The 21,973-nt window shown below is 44.7% G+C and overlaps 6 protein-coding genes and 1 long non-coding RNA gene across 12 annotated transcripts; 4 read left to right on the top strand and 3 right to left on the bottom strand.

Annotated features, from left to right (window-relative positions):
* Nucleotides 1-541: 541 nt before the first annotated feature.
* Epp (Ecdysteroid phosphate phosphatase) lies at nt 542-6,616 on the bottom strand. Of its 4 annotated transcripts, none has more exons than XR_010732551.1 (13): nt 6,345-6,616; nt 5,852-6,288; nt 5,706-5,801; nt 5,406-5,584; nt 5,202-5,356; nt 4,939-5,051; nt 4,723-4,883; nt 4,517-4,676; nt 4,294-4,465; nt 3,458-3,672; nt 2,598-3,403; nt 763-897; nt 542-719 (listed from the first exon to the last, which is right to left on the bottom strand). XR_010732551.1 is itself a non-coding variant. In XM_066287258.1 (11 exons), the coding sequence occupies exons 1-11, from the start codon at nt 6,449-6,451 to the stop codon at nt 3,147-3,149; spliced, it is 2,052 nt and encodes a 683-aa protein (XP_066143355.1). In that variant the 5' UTR covers nt 6,452-6,616; the 3' UTR covers nt 2,205-3,146. The 4 variants fall into 4 exon arrangements, 1 of the variants encoding a protein (XP_066143355.1); XR_010732552.1 differs by having other exon boundaries at nt 542-709; XR_010732554.1 differs by lacking the exon at nt 5,706-5,801 and having other exon boundaries at nt 6,345-6,615.
* On the top strand, nt 1,055-2,274 carry Etfb (Electron transfer flavoprotein beta subunit). Its single transcript, XM_066287269.1, has 5 exons — nt 1,055-1,213; nt 1,266-1,435; nt 1,486-1,714; nt 1,764-1,904; nt 1,959-2,274. Exons 1-5 carry the CDS (start codon nt 1,163-1,165, stop codon nt 2,127-2,129), a joined length of 762 nt encoding a protein of 253 aa, XP_066143366.1. The 5' UTR covers nt 1,055-1,162; the 3' UTR covers nt 2,130-2,274.
* A 58-nt stretch (nt 6,617-6,674) lies between the features above and the next one.
* Rpb8 (DNA-directed RNA polymerases I, II, and III subunit Rpb8) lies at nt 6,675-17,617 on the top strand. Its single transcript, XM_066287272.1, has 4 exons — nt 6,675-6,854; nt 11,986-12,069; nt 13,913-14,096; nt 17,430-17,617. Exons 1-4 carry the CDS (start codon nt 6,782-6,784, stop codon nt 17,545-17,547), a joined length of 459 nt encoding a protein of 152 aa, XP_066143369.1. The 5' UTR covers nt 6,675-6,781; the 3' UTR covers nt 17,548-17,617.
* Nucleotides 14,133-16,051, top strand: LOC136341905 (uncharacterized). The gene is made up of 2 exons (XR_010732557.1): nt 14,133-15,665; nt 15,809-16,051. It is a non-coding gene; the product is annotated as an uncharacterized lncRNA (long non-coding RNA).
* LOC136341904 (V-type proton ATPase subunit G-like) lies at nt 17,601-19,417 on the bottom strand. Of its 2 annotated transcripts, none has more exons than XM_066287278.1 (3): nt 19,288-19,417; nt 17,793-17,992; nt 17,601-17,738 (listed from the first exon to the last, which is right to left on the bottom strand). In XM_066287278.1, the coding sequence occupies exons 1-3, from the start codon at nt 19,307-19,309 to the stop codon at nt 17,649-17,651; spliced, it is 312 nt and encodes a 103-aa protein (XP_066143375.1). In that variant the 5' UTR covers nt 19,310-19,417; the 3' UTR covers nt 17,601-17,648. The 2 variants fall into 2 exon arrangements, with proteins under 2 accessions (XP_066143375.1, XP_066143374.1); XM_066287277.1 differs by lacking the exon at nt 19,288-19,417 and adding an exon at nt 18,200-18,333.
* Nucleotides 18,579-19,265, top strand: LOC136341903 (V-type proton ATPase subunit G-like). The gene is made up of 3 exons (XM_066287276.1): nt 18,579-18,699; nt 18,845-19,044; nt 19,093-19,265. The coding sequence occupies exons 1-3, from the start codon at nt 18,615-18,617 to the stop codon at nt 19,180-19,182; spliced, it is 375 nt and encodes a 124-aa protein (XP_066143373.1). The 5' UTR covers nt 18,579-18,614; the 3' UTR covers nt 19,183-19,265.
* On the bottom strand, nt 19,214-21,891 carry LOC136341890 (oocyte zinc finger protein XlCOF28-like). 2 transcript variants are annotated; one of them, XM_066287260.1, is made up of 9 exons: nt 21,495-21,891; nt 21,393-21,443; nt 21,087-21,335; nt 20,798-21,031; nt 20,592-20,748; nt 20,276-20,534; nt 20,010-20,216; nt 19,733-19,908; nt 19,214-19,554 (listed from the first exon to the last, which is right to left on the bottom strand). In XM_066287260.1, the coding sequence occupies exons 1-9, from the start codon at nt 21,593-21,595 to the stop codon at nt 19,348-19,350; spliced, it is 1,641 nt and encodes a 546-aa protein (XP_066143357.1). In that variant the 5' UTR covers nt 21,596-21,891; the 3' UTR covers nt 19,214-19,347. The 2 variants fall into 2 exon arrangements, 1 of the variants encoding a protein (XP_066143357.1); XR_010732555.1 differs by having other exon boundaries at nt 19,418-19,554; nt 19,733-19,883.
* Nucleotides 21,892-21,973: the final 82 nt, after the last annotated feature.

The raw sequence follows: 21,973 nt of genomic DNA, 5'->3' as shown, positions 1-21,973 counted from the left end.
TGCACGTAGTTTAATTTGTACTTACTTCATCATCTATAATGATTACATTAGCAACCCTCATACACAACACTAGCATAGGCATCAATAACATATGTGGGCACAAGAGGCATCTCATTAATACATAATAACTTAATCTGTAATACTATAAAAACACTGCAATTTGTCACATACAAGGCTGAAACCTGATAACATAATCGATAAAATACTCTAAATTGTTGTTGGGAGTAATGTTAGGACTAGTATGGTTCTTGGTGATCACCTGAACTGCCAGTAGCACCTCGTCAGAAGAAACACTCCAGATGTGAGACGAAAACTCAAGTTTTGGCAAGCCACATCTGCGGTGGTCCAAATTGTTCCTCAGGGCACTATCCAGGAAGACAGCTGAGACTTTGATAAATCTACGAACCTATTCACTCCAAGAATTAATAGCTAGTCAACATATCTGAGACCTGAGTTTTACCCTGTAATGGCTTATTTCAGGGTGGGCAGCTAGGAGCAGCTGCTCGCGTATAAGGTACTGCCCCAAATCGTGCACATTCTGCACCCGACTTATAGATTCAATGTTCTGAGAAGTGCCGAGGGCTTTTTGCACCTCGAAAGCTATTTGCTTGAATTCTTCACACAAGCCAGAGAGAGGTACCTCATCCTCTTTGTTTTTCTCCCAGTAAACGGGGGCGTGGTTCATTATTACAGTTTTATAGTTCATTTTCTAGAGTGGTCTAATTTGGGGTATTTGGATTAATTCAATAAAATTAAACTTACCTATCTATTGCAAATTTCTGAGGAGTTCTTCAACACACTGCACACATAAACAGTCGATTCGGTAGTTCCCCCCGAAGAACGAAACAAGGGGAAGGGAGATGTTGTCATCTTTATTTGTAACGAAGGGGCAGATCCCTGTAGCAAACGCAACAGGTAGCAAAATCGCATGGAGAATGAAGTTCTCAGCTGATTCATGTCAATTTTAGTCCCACTTCATCCTTCTCTAAACTGTCATATTAGACAAAGACCGCGCTGTTACCGTAAAAATCAAACAATCCACTAACCCTTCGGACCCCCCCCCCTTTTTTTTTGTTGATACAGATGTTTTAATTACGGTCGAAGTCGACGTAAATAAGTCCAAAGTCCTTCAAATCTCTACATTCGTTAAAGCCCCCCAAAAATGGCCCGCGTGCTTGTTGGAGTGAAAAGAGTTATAGACTATGCAGTCAAGGTAATCCCCCCATTGACACTCAAATCCCCCCTTAAGACCACCCTTTCTGTAGATCCGAGTCAAGCCTGACAAGACTGGGGTGGTCACGGATGGGGTCAAGCACTCCATGAACCCTTTTGATGAAATTGCAGTGGAAGAAGCTGTTCGTCTTAAAGAGAAAAAAATTGCCTCGGAAATTATTGCAGTGTCCTGTGGACCTGCTCAGTCTCAAGAGGTCTTGAGGTAAGTTTCCATCTTCATGTAAAAAGTGATTGCATAAGAACAATTCTTAGGACTGCCCTAGCTATGGGAGTGGACAAGGGCATTCATGTTGAAGTCACTGGACCTGAATACGAGACTTTACAGCCAGTTCATGTGTCTCAGATCCTGGCAAAAATTGCTCAAAATGAGAAGGTGGATTTAGTTATTGTGGGCAAACAGGCAATTGATGATGACTGCAATCAGACTGCTCAAATGACCGCAGGGGTATTGGATTGGCCCCAAGCCACCTTTGCCTCAAAGGTTAATATACCTATTTCAATGTGTAAACTTTATTGAACGAAAATTCCAGATTGAAAAAGGGGACAAGGACATAACAGTGACCAGGGAAATCGATGGAGGCTTGGAAGTCATCAAATCCAAGCTGCCCGCAGTTGTTAGTGCTGACCTGAGATTAAATGAGCCCAGATATGCCACACTACCTAATATCATGGTAAACTTAATATTTACCACTTTCAATATAATGATAATTATTGTATCTCCTTAGAAAGCGAAGAAGAAGCCAATTCAAAAGCTCACACCGAAAGATCTAGGGGTGAACGTTGCTCCCCGCATCAAGGTGATAACTGTGGAAGATCCCCCAACGAGAGAAGCAGGACAAATAGTTCCCGATGTGGATACGCTCATTTCTAAGCTTAAGGAGAAGGGCCATTGTTAATTTTTTTAGATTATAAGTAGGAATTTTTCAAAGGTTTTTGGTATGGCCAAATTTAATTTTTTAAAGGCGGCTTAATGAGCTGCTGTGAGAATTGTGCCTTTATTGAATCTAATCATTGAGAAATATAATATTTTTTATTTATAAATTCGTATTATTTTAGAGAAATTTTTTGTTAGGTTGAAAGATATTCAAAACTATCTTAGGCGCCATTTTGTAAAAAGAAGTTCCTATCAACCGACGCCTTGAGTAAATCAACAATTAAGAACACAAAATTTCGTATAAAAATAACTAAAACGCATTAAACACTCTTAATTTTCTATAAATTAGACGCCGAAAAGTTTTAAATAACTAAGCATTTCCCCGTCAACGGTGTCACAGACTTCAATTACATCACCAAATGAATAAAACTAAAATCGTCGCCCTCGTATGACTTTAGTGATCATTAACTAAAGAACAATAAAAACTCACCTTTCCCTACATTTCCAGGCTGATTTCTCTCACGAAAACTAAAAAAAATCACTTTTTAAAGCCGTACTAACTGACGCATAACATCCCAAATACCGCCATTATAAAACAATTGAGCGGCGACAAAATTACGACACGTCATTGGCCCTCCGATGATCAGGACGTTTTCGCCCAAATGCATTCAGGAGCAGGTGTGTTTTATTGTTTTCTGTACGCAATAGAAAAGATAAGAAATAGTTTGAGGTCACTTTGAGGGCAGTTGCGATTTTCTACTCAATTTTTATTGACAGTGTAATTTGAATTTTCGCGCGAGGTTAGCATGTAAATAAAGAAATTAAAAAAATCTTTTCTTTGGGTAACGTTTCATTATAGATCATTTTCTCCCAACAAAACATACTCAGAGAAAAATCAATCCTGAAGAGATTTCCTTGTGTTCATCCACACTAAGAGTCGAAGATACAAAGTCCACGAATTTTTATCTGAATGAAAAATAACTCCCGATAAATGGCACTCATCCTTCTGATAAAGCAACTTAGACGTGAACTGAACGCCTTAAAGGAGCACTTTCCAGTCGAACCTTTGATTGGTGGAATGCGTCAAAGACAACGAAGGGGGCTCCACAATTTTCCAATTGTCACCAGCCCCGTTCACCTCAATCAAAGAACAATACGGAATTTTCTGGATTAGTTTTACCAGCTCACTTCCTGACCGAGCAGTCTTTCCAATCAGCTCCCGCGAGCAGGTCTCCAGAGTGGCTGTGTGCCCCACCAACAGTATGTTGCCTCTGGAACTTTGGGCTGATAAGGAACCTGTCAAAAAGCCCCTTCAATAACCGAACACGTTCTCAAAAGATTGAAGCCTACTTCGAGTTACAAAGGCACTTCTCAGGTAGAATTGTTCGCAGTTCTCTCTGTTCTCCTTCAGCTCATTCTCGGATATCAGGGGGGAATAGGATTGGTCAATGTTGAAACCCGCTTCCATGAGTTCAGGGACTGTCATCCATTCCGGGATGTATTCTGCGGGATACCATGCCATCCACTCAAAGAGCCCTGGCTCAATTTTGATGAGCAGATCCTGCCTTAAAAGGGAGATTTTTTTTATCATATCCAAGAGAAGATTTTGTTGAAGTTTAGTTCAGGTTAGAGTCAGCTGCTGTCTTTAATTTAAGAAGTTTCTCCTAAAATACGGCAAACATTGTGGGTTCACTTCAATTTCCAGACGAAAAATTTAAAGGACTTTTGAGCCGTAAGACACGCTTAACATACCCACATGCAACACACATAAATGCGCACTAACTCGAAAATTTTTCTACAGATTTTGCAATAAAGAATTGAAAAATATGTACAACTTAGGCTTGTGAAGGTTTTCCGAATTCTTTTATGTTGTAAAATGGGGAAAAACGAGCCTTAAATATTACCAATATCTGCGACCATAATCCTAATCGGCGCCACTAAACATTAAAAAAACAAATGAATAACGAAAGATTATCACGCGTGAACGCGGGAACCTGATTGGTCGTCGCCTAACTGTCAAGGTCGCAATTTGAGATCTAAGAATCCCATAGGCAGGGACTGATTTATTTAAATTTCCCCGGAAAATTTGAAACTTTTTTACGAGTTAAAAGATTCTTCTAAAAAAACGGTTTTATGAAACTAAACCTGGACTAAACATTGACCATGTTCCCTCTGTAAACCTTTACCTGTCCAAGCCTTTTAAAACCGAGTCGCAAGTCTGGACGCAGCGAAACGAGGGCGAACAGTAGACCGCATCAATGGCCACATTCCTGTCCTTCAAAGATTCGCCCACTAATTTGGCCTCATAGAGGCCGATATTGGTGAGAGGGGAATCTTTTAGATAGGCGGCAGCCCCCCCTAAAATGCAATTTTAGCTCGCTAAGTTGAAATTTAAAAAACAGATAGTACCTTTTCGTTCAGGCAAGCTTTTAGGCATGTTCAAGTCTTTACGAACATATTTTCCCTGTTCATCAAAACAGTGGGGAACCCAGCTACCGAAAGCAAAGTCGATCCTCTCTCCATGGCGCATTATAAATACGCTTCTAGTTGAACTTTCCTCTGAAGGAGACTAAATATCTCCCTTAACTAGTGCTTGAAACAAAGCCCAAACTCACCTTCTTTCCCTCTTGTTTGCGGATGTCAATTAAATTCTCATAGAAATTCTCCATAACTGGATTGGGTTCCACTTCTGGGACTCCTGGGGGGGGTGGTACCTGCACTTCCTCATTATTGAGAACCGAATGTTGAAAGTGACTCATTGAGAGCGTGGTCGTTACTGAAAAGGGGACAATAAAGCCTTGGAGGAAGTTTAAAGGATGTTTGTGTTTTACCATTGCTCATATCTTGCGTAGAAAGTTTTCCTGAAGCTTCAGGAGTAACACTATTTATCGAGACTTTCTTATGCAAAGTCCAAGCGTCCGACTCCGCAGTTCTTTCTGTATAACTGCAATATTTCCATTACTGATTAATTACTTCAATCAGTACTTGTTATCTCTTTTTTTTTTATCAAAGTCAAGGTCAATAATCCGTTAGAAAAATAGGTTTCAGTTAAGCTTTTATCAACATATTTAAATAAAAATGCACAAATACTTACCTCTGGGGCAATAGCCCCGTAAGTCCCGTCAGCCACGAAGTGCCCTCCACCCATCCATCAGGAGAGTTACTCAAGGCATCACTGCTCAAATAAATATAATCGCCAGCACGAAGCTCCAACTCATCACATTCATTAGGAGTATAAGGGTGCACCACCTGTAAAAACTTATTTAAAGCTCCTTACAACACGCTAAAACACCCACACCTTATGTACTTGCTTGCCATTCACTCGAGGATCTCTTGAATACAGTCTCAGCTCCCAATTACTGGGCACAGTAGGGTTGAGGTCATCCACAAAGGTTTTGAGGCTTTGAAACTGGCTGCTTGGGAATTGATATGCAAGAGTGAGATGCAGGGACTTAACATGGGGCTCTAGGCTGATGGCTGCCATTACAAGAAAGAGAATTACACAGAAATTGAAAATCAATTGAAAAAAACAATTTAGCAAATCAATAAAAAAGAAAAGTAACTGAGGCACATGAAAAAGCTACCATGTACCCCTTACATCGGCTCCCCCGGGGGATGCAACGCGCTGTCGTGGTGGTGCACCAAGGAAAACAGGCAGTCAGAGCATCAAATTGCTCATAAGTATCACTTATAACTGCAAATCACCAGAATCACCACCACCCTAACTCTACTACTGCCACTTACTTGCATTTGAAACCTCCTTTACATACTGCATGGCAATACGCTTCAAGTAATCTGCATGTTCTTCAGTGACAAAAAATCCCATAAAGTTTGGACTGGTATAACTTTCCAGCTTCAACGATTCATTTAAAACAGCACCCTGGCGATCCATCACAGTCTTAAGACTCTGGGCTAAATGGGGAGCATCTGCATCTGGGGCTTTAAAGAATGAGACAAGGGTGATATGCGAGGTGAAGTTGTGGGCCCCATTCCAGCCACAGCTACTCAGTGATTTGGTCCAGAACTGCTCGAGCTGCTCTAAAAAGGGGCCCGTCGGGCAGACGTAGAGAATGTATTCCCTGGGAGAGTTGTCGTCGATCAGGGGATCATTTACGTGGGCCAACAGCCAGTCAGAGGCAAGTTGTACCCCACGATTGCCAGTAGCAGCCAGGGCTTTCTCGCTGAATTGTTGCTTTATTGAGGCATGAAGGTGTAAAATAGATGGGGAAAGGCTTACGCTCTGTGCTTGGGGAACCCCATTTGGAGCAGGATCTGCAAAGGGGTCAGGTTTTGCTTGGAGATACGCGTGGGGGTGGGGTTGCGCCGAGGAGGCAGAGAGGCCATCGTCGAGCTTTTATTTCACAGATTTTAATACATGTCTATAGACTATTTGTTATTAATAACATTTAGAAACATATTATGAACTTTGACATTAAGGATTAAGAATTGAATGTAAACAATTTTATTAGTAACTTTTAGTCCAATTATGTTGGCGCGCCTGAGAAATGTTGGTCGGATTGTCGCAATTTGAACCAATTACAACAGATGACGTCATTATGGTAGCATCGCGCATACGCTCGGCGGACCGCTGAGCGAAAGTGGTGTTGGCCGGTGCCGGATTTTTTCTGAACCGTTTCTCAGCGTTTTTTTCGGTAATAATTCGTTTTCGCCGCAATGGCAGGGGTGCTTTTTGAGGACATTTTCAACGTAAAAGACATCGACCCCGAGGGCAAGAAATTCGACAGAGGTAAGTGCGTATTTTATCGATTTTCCCGGAGACATCTGCGTAGTTGCATTTGTGAGGTTAAGGCGCTAGGTCGGGGAAAATTACGCCGCAGCGATTACGCACTTTTCGGGGTGAGAAACACCGAAAAGGGGCATTTTGCCCCCCCCCCGGCTAATAGTCAAACATAACTATTCCCAAATAGTTTTGAGTGTCACGACGATAGAGACATGTATTGCGGTGAAAAGTGCTTGCAGTATGGAACCCTATTTTGGAAGCCCGACTTGGAGGAACTGGATGATTAGTTGTTTATCATCCATTAGATCGATTGTGACTATAAATCCTCCGCCTTAGAAGTATCGTCCGGGGGGTAATTATCGAGTGAAAGGGACTGTGACAACAAACTTTATTATGCATGAAAACTACTTTGCCCCATAACACAAGTTAGCACGGCAAATTTACATGAAACGGGATTTTGGTATTTTGACACGTTGCTCTACAAATCCTCTTCCTCGGGACGTTTACTAATTCGTATGCACAATGCCGCATAATATTTATCTGCAGAAGCTGTGACGTTGACCTTACGAAGTCGTACTTCACATTTCATAAACGCCACCAAAACGAATTCACCCCCGTCACCCTTTAAACCTGAAATGAGTTATTAAAACCGCCACCCCTACAGGCCTCCAAGATTCTCCAATTGCGGCAGTAAACAGCCACCCTGAGCACCCACACTAAGCCATGATAGATTATTCATCATTTCTATTTTCGATTATCCTTTATTGTCGAGGATTATTAGTGAGTATATCGTGAGTGAAAGTCGTGTACTACGTGTCCTATTGGAGAAGATATCGTTGCTTCCTCGCGAAATATCGCATTTCTCACTAGTTAAACCGCACTGTCATAACATACCCCATTGAATTTACCACCGTACATTTATTTATTGAAATGGTCGATTTCGCAACCCCTAAAAACGGGTGCACAACACCCTCCGTCCTCCAAAGGGAGAAGCAAATAGCCGCCCGGAGCGCCCACACCCAATCAAAGATCCTCCATCGGTCCTCTTATTTTAGTGTTCTCCATCAAAGGGGGTAGGGGGGATCGATCGAGCGGAGACACTCATAAATCCCCTCGTCGGGTAGGCGACGGACCCCTTAGCACTGACGCACGCGAAGGAGGCGTGGTCGGGCGACCTTAAACTTGAAATCCGCCCCCGACCTTTCCCTTTGATTGAACTAAGAGATTCTAGAAGATTCTGGATAATTTCGGATTTCAATACACACGATGTAATTGTAACGTGTTTTGAGTGAATTATCAGAAAAGCGGAAATATTAATGCGTTACGCCTTCCCCCTTTTCCCTTGCGGGGAAAGGTGGGTGACGTTTTGGGGGGATGTTGGGGGAGAGTGCCGGCGATCGATGGAGCTGAGCGTCCTTTGCGCCCTCTCGTCGCCAAGGTCAGCGGGTCTAGGTCAAAACCGTTGTCGCTAAGGCCCCTCGGAGCCGAAAAATTTCCATTAAAAGCCCCATGTCATACACGAGTCTTTGTGCGGACAAACATCCTGCTTCCACCGTTCTATAAAAAGAAGACCGGTGTGTCTTAATTCGCCTTAATAATTAAGCGTGGCCTTAAACTCGTGAACGAGTGAACGACCCAAATCCTCGTTTCAAGGTCTGCCTCTAAGGAGTGTTATGTCATGCGTGCCATTTACGTCGTTATTATATGTTTTACCCCGGCCAAATTCCTTAAATTATTACTTAACTCGATGCTCGCCGCCACGGGGATGGCATTTGCCTGTTTTAAGGGTTGACAGCCCCCTTCCTGGAGGGACAATGTCAAAGTAGTGATGGAGAAGTTTCGGAGCTTCGAAGGCTGCCTCCATGTTTGTTTGCCATCTTGACGTGCGATGCTTTTTTTTTTTTGTTTAATCGTGTAAATGTCAAATGCGTCTCGCCGCCTGTGTCAGACGGAGGGGAACGTTCTCCCATACCTCGCCGCACAGTGGTTGAAACTCTGGACAAAATGGCGGAGGCAATATCGACGCGTTTTTAATTATTCCTTGGTGGATGGCCCGTAGGTAGTTTTTTAGTTACTGTTGGTATTAGTCAGCTGCCCCTCACGCCGCGCGCTCCCCCCTCGAAAAATATTGCGCAACATCGCCAAATATATGGATTTCGGCGCGCCCATAGCGGGGAAAATGCGCATTCCGAACGTGTGTGTGTCCCCCCCCTCGCGCCGCTCCGCCGAACGAGCCAACCTGCCTCTGCCCATCATCGACGCCGCTCTTTCATTTGTTTTGTCGGGTCCAAGTCCGATCGCGTTTTGTTTCCCGGCAATGGCGTTGTTTTTCGCGAAAAGCAGTGCCCGCCGCGGAAAACGAGTGAAAATCAGCTGGCCCCCTTTTGCGACGCCGACGACGACGTCGCCGGCCTTTGCTGCGTCGTTGTTGAACTTGATCTTGTCAAGGTGAGTGCTGTATTCAATTGTTTACACGCGTCGCCGGATCACGGGTGATTTTGTTCAGTTTTTGCCCCCTCGGGGTTGCGTGCGGAAACCCGGAATTGCGTCAGCTCCGTCCGAGGGTTCCTAGATTTGTTTTGTTTTGATTGTTTTTTTTTTTTTCCCCCCCCCAGTGAAAATTAGGTGAGTGGCGTTTGTTTTTGTGCGATTGTTTAATCGAAATTAAAAATGGCGTCGGTTTTCTAGGAAGGCCAGTGACGTGTCACCGCAGCTGTGCGCTTCAAAACATTGCGGTTTTGCCGAGAACCCGCTTAGCGCTACCTTGATCATCCTGACAAAAACAATTGCTGCTAAACCAGCACGTGCAACGTTGCATTACGACTATCTAAACATGTGAAACACAAAAAAGCACGCTGACGTTGAATTTTCCGACAAATCAATGTTTACGCCACTAACGTAAGCCGGGAAATTCGACCAATATGGCCGCCTTGCAGTACGCCAATGAGCGATTTTTCACCTCTCTTTATCGCTTCTAGACAATCGACTGATAACTGATGAATCGTTTACATTATTTGCCATAATTTATTCCCAGTACTGACGAACTTATTATTTTATTACCTACTTAATCGATCAGTACACGTCACGATCGTCATTAAACGTCTCGCTTTCGCACTGCAAACGATGCACTGTTACCAGGCCAAACTGAAGTTTTTTTGAACGGAGTCGGTTCAATTTTATAACTAAACCCTGTAGATTATAAGTTTTTGTAGTTACGCCGCTCTCGCGTGTGAGACCCCGTGTATACGCTCCTCCACAAATATTTCACGGTTTTTCGCAAATTACGAAGCCACGCCTCCAAGTGTGATCAAACACCTCCATCTTTGAAGCATACGTTCGTTTGTCAGGATTAGAGCACGCCCCCCGAATCACGATTTTCCAGTGCGTGGGCCAGGGCACACCCCTTTGCGTTTTTAAGTCCGATTTAGGGCACGTCTCTTGTGCACGGGGTGTGCCACATAAGAGATGCCAAACCGCCAAATTCTGGTCACGGAGAAGATGTTTTTGGCCAGTTATCGCCTTCCTCAAAGCTCGCACGACCCCTCCTCTCCACCCTCCCCAAGAAAATTTAAAAATGCACTAACCAGAATCAGAGAAACACCCCTGTCCATTCAACCCGAAAACATCATCCCCCCGCGATCATAAACTACCCCTGAAAATTAAATGAAATTGAATCCAGGTTAAGCACGTGTCGTGGGTGTTTCATCTGTTGCAGCTGCAGCTGCAGATAGGCGAAATGCGCGCATATCCCAGTTGCCCCCCTTTCCCACCGTTAATAGGTTCAGTTGCGGCCTTATTAGCCTCATCTCTCCTTTCTCTCTAATGGAAGAAATCTGTGACGCACACCGGGTGACGTCAATGTTGACGGAAAATGAGTTGGCATACAAAACGCAATTACGGCCACTCCATCGAGTCCCCCCTCCCTCGGGAGGATAATTTATAGCTCTCAAGTTGAAAAATTGAGAACGTAATTGAGAGAACTGAGAGGGGGGATGAACCCACGCAAAATTGACATTGATCTTGATTTTTAGTCCGAGAGTTGGAGAAACACTTTCCTTAATTATTATTACTTTTCGGTCCAAAACTGTCATGCGCCGGTACCTCGTCGGCGGAATTCGCTTGTTTAAAAAATGCCGAAAAGTGCAATTATATAACGTGGAATCGACTGGTACCACGCAACGATGATGGTTCCTTTTTGCCGGTTACTTAACAGCGTTCGGATTGCGACTGTACCGAGGTCGCCCGGTTTCGAGTTTTTCGGCCGTGTAATTGGCCGTTTGTGGGTCTCTGGGAAATCAGGTTCCATTGTGGTACTGCGTTATCTTCACTCTCTCGGTGGCTGATGTCACCGATTTAGGCCCTCGGTCAAGTTCCCTTATTTCGAGCCGAATTTGCGCGCTCGTTTTGGGCGATGCGCGAGGTGGCACCATAAAATCCGATGGTACCACGTACGACACCATAGGTAAACAGATCCATACGAATTCCGTGTCGCTGTTGATATTTTGACGGTGATAAAACGGTTCAAGGTCATAATTTTGCGGTACCCAAAGCGGTACCAACACAAGTTTCATAGATTTTCCCACTAATGTCGGTTCAATAGTGTGGAATTTTTTAATTAATCATCGTTTTAACGTCGATCTCAGCTGGGTGCCACGGCGTGCCGGGGTGGTGTTACCGTCTCTGGGCGTGCGGTTCCCTGCAGCTCGGTACCACAGTCGACGGACGTTCACGAGTACCGCGAGTAGAATATTCCAAATCTTCAATGAACGATTTTGCAACGTTGATTTTCGCCAAAAGCACGCTGTTACACGCCCATGGATAGTCGTTAATTTAATTAAAAATGAGTTTTCGGTCGCTTGCAGTGGCGCACCGAAGCTGTGTTTGAGGGCCCCAATTGCTAACGAGTAATTTCCGCCAAATTGGAAAAAATTCCACGTTCCAAATGGCAGAATTTGATGAAAGGCCGATCTGAGCGTTTTTGGTGCCGCACCAAGGTTCCGTTCGAGTGCGCCATTTTGGGGCGACAACTTTTAACGAACAACGAGTTGCTCGATAATTTCGACAAGTTCGAATTTGAATGACAACGATTTATTGGCTTTCGGTGGCGCACTGAATTTTTTTTTCTTTTTTTTTCCAGTGAGCCGCCTCCACTGCGAGTCCGAATCCTTCAAAATGGACCTCATCTTGGACGTCAACTCCTGGCTTTATCCCATGGAATTAGGTAATGAAAAGTGTAGACATGGCAGCGCCGCCTTCCCGCAATGCAGCGCCCGTTGCGCAGCTGTCACAGCCCAACCTTGGCATTGAACTTGAACGGTCGAGGCCTGCGCGACGCTCAATCAATATCCCACCATTCGAGTGTCACTTGTTTTTATTTTCTGCTTTCCGTATTTTCCCTCGAGCGGCAGCTTTCTTCCACTGTTCATCCTCGCCATCATGCCCCAAGCACGTCAAGAAACAAAAATTGAATTTGAGTAAGTGTGTATTGTTCCACGGCCTGCCGCGATCGCGACGGTCGATGTCAAGGCCAACCGGCATGGCAACACCTGGCAAAGTTGCCGATTCGTGCCGATAGCGCGCAAAGAACCAAAACGGTGCCCGCGGGAGCGGGATCGTGCGCGGCAACGCCGCAGGCATTTTACGATGTAAACACTCGGGGAAAAATTAGCGACATCCGCGCCATAGGTAAGGCGGTGATTTGTCATAATACGTGTGTAGCGCAGTCGATTTTTTTTTTTTATCGCCGATCATGGTCATTTTCCACCAAAATGGCGAGTGGACGATTTGACAGATGCCCGACTGCAGCCCCCATCTTGTTTCCCCAACGCAGTGGCAGCTATATATATATATATATTTTTTTTTAACTCTTTTTAAGGTGAAACTGGAGTTCAAGGAACCTTAATTTTGCGCTTCTGCACTGCCAAATAACCATGACGGGGATCGAATTGAACGGAACATCGTTGCCAAGGCCTTTAAAGCCAGACTTGCGCCTTTCCGCTCGACCAACCGCAGACAGATTTGCTCCCATCGGCCATTTTGCCACGATTAAAGCCGTGTTCACACGTCGAGCGACGCGAGTTCGAATCGGGCGCCCTCTGGTGGCCCCCCTGACCTTTGAACTTGGGGATGTAAATTTTCCGGGGCCCTTGGGCTAGGTCGGGGGTCCGATCGGCCCTCCCGGGCGCGTGCGCACGGAGAAATTCGATCGTGTAATAATTTCCCAGTCGAGGACGATCAGCTGACTCAATTGCCCGGCTTTTGTTTCGTGCGTGTATTTGTTGTTTTGGACGAGTTTGGGAAGTGATGTGTCATTCTTGGTGTTGATTCGCGATAACGCAATTGTTGAACTGTCACGTGGACTCTCGGGAGGGCTTCCGAGCCGAATGTTTTCGGGCCAATGTTGTCGCGATGCGAAGAATGTCCCATCTCATTTGAAACACCCTGTATGTTACGCGGATATTTTGAACCTGCCGTGCGCGAGAGGCGATTCGCGCATGGAAATCCGCACGCCCGCCTCTCCAGGGTCTCGAGTAAATTGTCGATTCAAAGTAAGTTTTTAATGCTTTTCTAAAGGGAGTTCACGCACAACACGAAGAGTTTCTGTATCGTGAGAGCTTGTAAGCTAGGAAAATTGAGGCGCGCCGGCAGCGCCGCATCCGAATCCCGACGCATGCGCAGACCGTTTTTCCGTCCTTCCAGCGACCGTTTACTAAGGTTACGGCACTTCGAATGTTTTTTCGGGTCCCTTGTCAAAACCCCATTTCAAAGGACATGTCCGGCCCTGTCGCTGCTACCCCACTGGATTAAAGCCCCCGGACTAAACTGAGCCTGCACGCAAGGCCACCGCTCTTGTGCCCTTCCGCGGTTGCTGTTGCCAAGTGCAATCCCGCGCTTTGTGGATTTATTGCCGCCGCTGTCGGTGGTACGACCTTGAACTTGAATCAGAAATAACCGAGCTGACGTCACGGCCCGTTGGTACACGCGTTCGTTTGTTTGGTAACAACAAATGTGGCGGAGTCGCTGGACGCGATGGCGAAGGCTGAATTTGTGATGATTCTTTACAGGTGACAAGTTCCGATTGGTTCTGGCAACGACGCTGCGCGAGGACGGGTACCCGGACAGCGGCGACTGGAACCCCCAAGGGCTGGACACTGAAGGTTCCAGAGCGGACAGTTTCGAGTACGTCATGTCCGGCAAGGTCTACCGAATCGAAGGAGACGAGGCCTCCCTGGAGCCGTCAAGTCGACTGTAAGTAGGTTAGTTCCTTTTACGGATCGCGGAGGCAGTCGTTTGCTATTTGATGGGACGAGATTGGGGACCACCCTGTGTTTACTGAACAATTGAAGCCGTGAACACAGCTGGTGGTATCTCAGTTTCTTTTCATTGCCGCACGCCGCCATCTGCCGTCAGTCCCCGGTAAGTCCTACCGTAAACGTAAGAGGGAGCATACTCTGCGCCTTGAGGCGACATCTACCGGCCGCGTCAGCCACTTCTCGACTATTTTTGGTTTTTGTTTACGTAACCCGGTCGAAAATAACTCGCCCAAGTGATTTATGGTTATTAATACACCCAAAATCAGTTGTTTGCAGTGATATAACGCGACTTTTGACCAATATAATTGTTGCATTTTTGACTTATTGCCCATTCGGGCTTGGAACGAAACCGACTGTTTTGAGCTGTCCACATTGAAAAAATTGGTCCATTAGAAATGTGCAACCTTGCCGTCGATTACGTAACGCGGAGTGCCGATCCAAGTAATTTCTAATTATAAGGGGGGCACTCTGCGCCTTTTAAAAGTGCATCACGCCACGTGATACCGGTTGGCAGCGCGTCCCGCACCTTTACGGCGTTGCCGCCTCCCGCGTCAACTCCAAAATCGCTCTTGGACTCTTCGGGCTGGGAGGCGGGCGAAGCTCCCTTTGGAACCAGCCCGCGGAAGCCGGAGTTGAATGAAACGGGTTTTCGAAATATTCGACGATTTCAAATTCGCAATGGCGGCGAATCCGCGTCAGGATTCGGCGGGCCCCAATTTTCGCGACGACAATGTTTTTCCGGCTGTGCGCGAGTAATTTGTTTTATCCTCTTTAGAAAGTACGAAAATTACGGCAAAATCCGACTGTGCACGAGTAACGCCAGCTACGCATACAGAAATCTTAAGTAAGATGTGCCGTGTGGAGCTTTGCACAACGACAGTTACCGCTGCGATCCATAAAACTCCAATTCGGTCGGACAAACTTGTAGACACGTCAAATTTTGACGCAATGTCTTGGACCGAAAACTCGAAAATCTCGCGAGTACCGTACGTCGACACCTCCGGCCCATTTCACATCGCGACAAGGTGCGAAACCTACAGCCGACCGCGAACGTTCCGAACGGGGAAAAGCGCGCGATCTACGGCAACACCGCGCGTTGGCACGAGCGCCAGTTCTTTTTGCATAATACCCGTATGCAATAACGCAGAGCCGACCGCGATAATTATAGACAATCGCGATGCTCAGCTGTTCTGTCACTCTGTCCGCCCAGCCACTTTGACTAGCGCGCTCCGCGAGTCAGTTGCGAGGCCCTCTGCGACCATCCCTCATCACTTGGAGGGCAGAAAACAATTGAGAGCGACTAAGTAGCGACAGTAGTGTGGTGTGCGTTTGATCAGTGGCTTCCGTTTTACTTTTTTATTAATTTTATTTTTATTATTTGTGTGATGTTATGTAAACGCTCCGCAGCAATTAGCGTACGAGCGTGTTTGCGACATTCCTTCGCTTGGAAATGGGCCCAAATTGTCGTATTTTTAGTTGGGCGAGAGCTATCACTGGAAACACGGTAATTAGGCCCAGTTCATGTCGTGTGCCCCTGTGTGTCGCTTGCGTAACTAAAGTTTTGAGGTTATGTCGCAATTCTAACCTTTGAGGCCCTTTTTCGACCCGTCAAAGTGACACGTAACTGATTGCCGACTGTCATTCTAGGTTATGTGTTTTCGGTGTCGCGCCCTACGGATAGATGTCGCCTCTAGCGCGCCTCCGGCTCCGTGCCAGAGGTGCCTTTGCACATCGTAGAGCACTCTGTAAATGCACTATCTGGTACGACAGCCTGTCGCGTGGTACCAGCCCGAATCGCTTTTGTCGATCATTGTTAGACCGTAGAGTATGCTCCGACTTAGGTTTAAGGAATTTTTTGTATTATGCACACAAATATATAAATTTCGTTGATGAGTGTCGTATTTTCCTTCCTCCTCCGGCGGTTTTGAACCGCTGCCAAGGTGACTCAAGTTATTTTGTATTTCGTGCGCTAATGTCTCTTACTTAACAGGTTTTCTGTGTTTATATTCCCACGCTGATTTTTCCTTGCCTGCCTGAGAGGCCTTTAAACAATTTAGCGAAATCCGGAACTTTGATGTCCGGAACCGTGCAGGACTTCTGGCGAAGTGTGAAACTCCAAGTTGCCAAAAGCGAGTTTCTCTCGTAGTTCTTAAATTTCCGAGTCTCCCCTTTGCCGCACGGTGTCGATTTTCGCGTTAATTTGCTTAATTTTACGCTCAAAAGTGTAAAAACGGGAGCGTTTTATCGAACCGGATTTTTGTTGGAAATGCTTCAAGTCTGATTCGACAATTTCGCGAAAACCTCAGGACGAGGACTCGTTTATTTGATGAGTTTACAAGTTTTTATACATTTGCCTAACCTGCGGGTTTGACCTTAAAAATATTTTTCAAGCTATTTTTGGAATTTCGCGTTCAAGAAAAACCTGAAAACTACGTTTATAAATAAACAATAAACGTTGCAGAATTTCACAAAAGCCGACGCCTCCGAAATCGCGAAACTGTCCGCTCCCGAGCGCAGCGAGGCGACAATCCTCCTGCTGCAGAGACATTTGACCAAGTCACATTGAATTTGTCCGGAAATTTTCTAATTTGCCCGTCAACTTCAATGACGACCGAATGGTTCACGTGTACAACGCTGACAGCTGACATTTTTCGCTTACAAAGTGAAAGCGGTCGGGAATCTACGGCACGAACAAGTGACCTTGGGAGATCATGACACTTAGAGGCGCGTTTTGGCAGGTGCTTCAGATTAAGCCCGACCGACGTGCGCCAACTTGAGGTCCGCAGGCGGCTTCGTTGATGAGTCATTGCGGTTAATGTAGTTCTCCAACGACAAGTTTTGAGGTCGAAATTTAAGGAATTTTTTAATACCGAATGGTTCGGGAACGATCGGAGTTGGAGATGTGCAATTTTTCGTAGAGACGCCTTAGTTCAAGGCCAAGAACATGCACCCGCCATTTTGCATTTACGAGCCCAAACACGTCCTCCTCCCTCGCCATTAGCGAATTTCATCCTCGCGCAACTGACAGGATTACCTAACATCAATTGGGTTAGAATTTGACAAATCACTTTGACAGTTGTCACGAGACTTGAGGAACTGTCGATGTACACGGTGGCAGTGTGGTTAGCTGGTTGTGATTTTCAACCACGACCACTATCCATACTTCCGTCGTGTTTATCATTGAAACAACGCTCTGTTCTCAGCAGTTTTTCAAATTTGGAAAAAATTTTTGTCAAGAGCAGCCTTAACACTCTTTCGTTTCATTCAGATCCGCCTACGTGTCGTTCGGGGGGCTTTTGATGAGGCTGCAGGGCGACGCCAACAACTTGCACAGCTTCGAGGTGGACCAACACATGTATTTATTGATGAAAAAGATTTTTATGTAATTTTAAGCGTATTTTTTTTAAGGAAAATGAGGTGTTCATTAGCAGGTTAAGTGGTTTTGTATTTTTTTTTTTTAATAAACTCGTAATTATCAAAGTTATGTTTAGATGACGTTGTAGCTTTTCAGGATGAAGAAATTAGGGTTGATCTGTGGGTGTATGTCGAGGGCTAAGGCGATCAAGTCCTTGATGATCTGGAACAACGAAAATTATGGCTGTTTTTTTCTCAAAATCACTGTAGATCAGACCTGATCTTTACGGACCGTAACCACCTCTGCCAGATTTTGGACGTACAAATTAGTGTTCATCTCAGTTTCGGCCAACGCGTTCTCGTTAGTCCCGACGTGCCGCCTCTCGAACTCCTCATAGCAGCGCTTTCTCTGGAGGCGATATGCCTCGATTTCGGCGCGAGCCTCCTCCTTTGCCTGCCTCAATCTCTTCGTCCTGCCTAACATCAAATTTGCGATAATACCGCCACCTGACAGTAACGACTCGAAACTGCTTTAGTGTCATATAGAGCCCAGGATTTGCTGAGCAATTTTGTTCATTTTGAGGATTTAAAAGCGATTTTCACGGAGTTGTTGTGATTGTGGTTGATTAAAAAGAATGAAAGGGAAACAGCCGCAGAGGTGGTAAAACGGACTTAGTAACTTACGATTTCGTGCCTCGCGCACCTTCTCCACCGCCCTCCTCTCGGCCGCCAATAACTGCTGGATGCCTTGGTTGTACTGCATATTAACCACCGGGTTTTGCTTTGAACTTTACCGCACTGAAACTCCCGAAATTTAAGCGGAAAATTAAAAATTGCGGAACTGAAAACGAAGCGTTTCTGCCGCGCTTCGAACTTTCATTTGTTTTGTGTTGACAACTTTGACGCAAGACAAAACATCATTGAGAAAGGCAAGACGATGGAAAGTGACATCATCAGAGGTAGTCCGCGTTATTGCCGACGCAACCCAACACACTCAAGCTATTTCGAGTTTTTCCACGGCAATTTAGCAATTGAGGCATATTTATTTCTATAAATTGGGACTTCCGTCTGGACCAACACAGCGGTCAGTGTTTGGACGATGGCCAGCCACCAGACTCACGGCATCCAGCAGCTGCTGGCAGCCGAAAAAAGGGCCGCGGAAAAGGTCGCCGAGGCTCGCAAACGTAAGTAAAAATTTTCAAAATTCGTGTCACTTAATTGATGGGTTTAAAAATAAAACATTGAAAAACGCGCGTTTATTTTTGTCGTCGAGGAAATATTAATTTTTAATGGTCATTTATTGTCGTGAGAGAATCGTTTTAATTCAAGGCAAAGTAAAACGCATTAAGCAGGCACGTGACGAGGCGCAAGCCGACATTGAGGCCTACAGAAGGGAGAGGGAGAGACAGTTTCGAGAGTACGAGGCCCGTCACATGGGTTCCAAGGAGGATGTAGCTGCGAAAATCGATAAGGACACCGAAATCCTCTTGAACAACATGGAGAAGGTGTTGGAGGAGAATAAAGATAAGGTATATTGTGCCTCAAAGTAAATTCCAATAATTAAGGAGGAATTTCAGGTGATTGAGGAGCTCATAAGCCTATGCATAGATATTACTCCAGTGGCTCATCCCAACTTCTTCGTTATGAGGACCTTTAATAGGATCTAATTTCTGTAGTTATTCTTCCTATAAACGGGACTCCATATTTACTCAATGTATTTAAGTAGATTAATATATTTTAATACAAAACATTTAATAAATTAACACACTTACCCGCACTAATATAGTGCTTCATTACATTAAATTACAAAGAGTCTTTTGGAATGTCTTCATCTACAGAACCTCAGTGTCGGGCCTGTTGGGACAGATGTGCCCGTTGACGTGCGATCTAGTAAAAGAACGAAATGGGCACGTTGGACACTTGTATTGCTTCCTTTCGTGGGGCCTCAGATGGGTTTCTTTGTGTCTGCGCATTGAGCCTCTGTGGACCGTAGTGAAGTGGCAGATTTCGCAGTTGAACAGTTTCTTCTGTGGTTGAGACTAAAAGATGATATATTACCGTAAAAAACGGGCAACTTATGATCTTAACTGTGAATCTATCAGTACGCTCCGCAGTTTCTAAGTTATAAAATATTAAATAGATTCTTGGCAATGGTGATACGACTTCGAGTTTTTTGGCACAAAATATCAAAGAGAAAAATCAAGAAAACTCGCTCACCTTCTGAATTTGAAATACATCCCCTTTCCTTTCTTCACACTCCGTCGCCAATTGATGCCTGGTCAAATGCTCGTCTAATAGAATCATATTCAGGGTCTTATAGGCGCAATGACAACATTGGAACATAGTCATCTCTTCGGATTGACCGTCGCTGAAATTTTGCGCCTTGAAGTCACCTGTTATATATTTCTATCAGACTCCATTGAGTAATGAACTTCACTGGTCAGGTGTGTCTACCAATGAAGTTACTGATTCCGCTCTTAGGGGTACAACAAACCTATCACAGCCTCAATATTCTGAGCATCCGTAGTGGCGTACTCTCCTGATACGGCCTCATCGATTACACGTCGAAATCTCTTAGTACTCTTCATTTGAACAGGTTTTGCAGTAACTTCTACCCCCTGATGACTCGAGACATGTTTCTCGTATCGGCCAGGTTGACAAGTCGAAAAGCTGCATTCCGCGCACTTATACTCCTTTTTGCCTGCCAAGATTTATTCTCGACAATAACGCGAAAGAGAGCGCAAATTGAATTAAACAAACCAGGCTTTGCGTGCTGCTTCTCGTGCCTTCTCCAATTCTCTCTATAGCGTGTCTTGAAACTGCAAAACTGACATTTAAAATACTCGATTGCCTGGTGATTGGCATTATGAATGTAAAGCATATGCAACTTATAGCTGCGCTCGTACAGCGTTGCAAAATCGCAAATGTCGCACTTGAACGTTTCAACTTCCTCCTTTTTCATATGAAGTTTAAGATGGCTGCGCAGGCTTGCTTTATATGAGGTTTTATGTGAGCAATGCTAAAGAGAAATTGGCATATGTTTGACTCGATAGAAGGCGTTTTTAAGGCGTGTTACCTGGCACTGATACATGCGAATTTTACCAGGATCTTTGTGCCTCAGAACGTGAGTGTTAAAGTTGTTTTTGTGGATCGTTTGAAAATCACAATCAGAGCACTTGTAAACAGTTGCATTGCCTTTCATGTGTGTCTTCAAATGTCGCACGATATTGACTCTACAAAGCAGCATTTAGACCCCAAAAGAAACCTATAATAAAGCCCCACCTGTACTTGGTTTCAAAGGGGCAGTGATAACACTTAAACTCGGTCTCTTCAACTTTGGCAGTGCTCACAATCTGATGAATCATCTCCATATGTACACGATAACTCTTCTTATATAACGTTTCAAATTTACAAATTTCACACACAAACGAATCCCGCTCCTCTGAAGACAAATGAGTTTTTTTGTGCCTAGTCAAATTCTCTCGATAGTTACAGCCATAAGAGCACTGATCACACCTAAAACGAAGCCTCAAACAGTAACACTTACACGCCTAAACTGTAAATCATATACCTATACAACTTTGCTTCGCTCTTAGTTTGATGTAAAGCTTTAATGTGCACATGTAAGTGGCGCCGATAGAGGGTCTTGAAACTGCAAATATGACACCTGAAGTGTTCCATCTGCTCTCGATTGTGAAGCTTCACATGGCGCTCAACACTCACTTTATATTTGCTGTGAAAGCTGCAGACTTGGCAGTGAAACAGTCGCTTATTATTTGGACCCCAAATAAGGTGGATTTTTGAGTCAAGCTGAGAGCTCCTAGAGATGGTTTTATGCTATAAAATGTTTTTGCTTCCTAGAGGGCTTAAAACTTACTGTGGAGTGAATGAGGGGGCGTTTTGTAGGTCCAGGTTTGAGGGGATTTTACTGAAATAAACTAAGTAATTGGAGGATCGCTATATAAGACACAACACTTACGCTTCGCCCCCAAATTTCTCTTCCTTGACTATGATATCTTCGCTTGAAAGCCCTGCGAACAGGGGCCTTTCAACTGGATGCTGTTCTTGACTAGTTTCCATGAGGAATTACAGGGATTAAAACGCACTTTGAAGGACCTACATGTTGGTAAATTGTAAATTGAAGTTTCTTGAAGCAAGAACGTGCAAATTGCAGGTTTTCATGCTCATTTTAAGTGAAAAATTCACAGAAAAAAACTCAAGTTTTCATCAATAATCAATAAGCCGTCAGTGTCAGGACCATTTTTGATTAAAATTTATGAGCAACAGTTAAAATCTAGTCGTGTCTCTTTTTAATTCAATATATTAGATAAGAAGGCAACCATAATCCGCCATATTGAATAAGGGTTTACTCGGTCTTAAATGTTATAAACCATACGACTTTCTCACTTTACTCGTGACAACACTGCTCCTTTCACCCATGCAGTGAAACAAAGAGAG

This window comes from Euwallacea fornicatus, chromosome 11 (genome assembly GCF_040115645.1).
Source record: "Euwallacea fornicatus isolate EFF26 chromosome 11, ASM4011564v1, whole genome shotgun sequence".
NCBI lineage: Eukaryota > Metazoa > Arthropoda > Insecta > Coleoptera > Curculionidae > Euwallacea > Euwallacea fornicatus.
The sequence above is the reverse complement of the archived record's forward strand: the minus strand, read 5'-3'. Positions and strand labels throughout refer to the sequence as shown.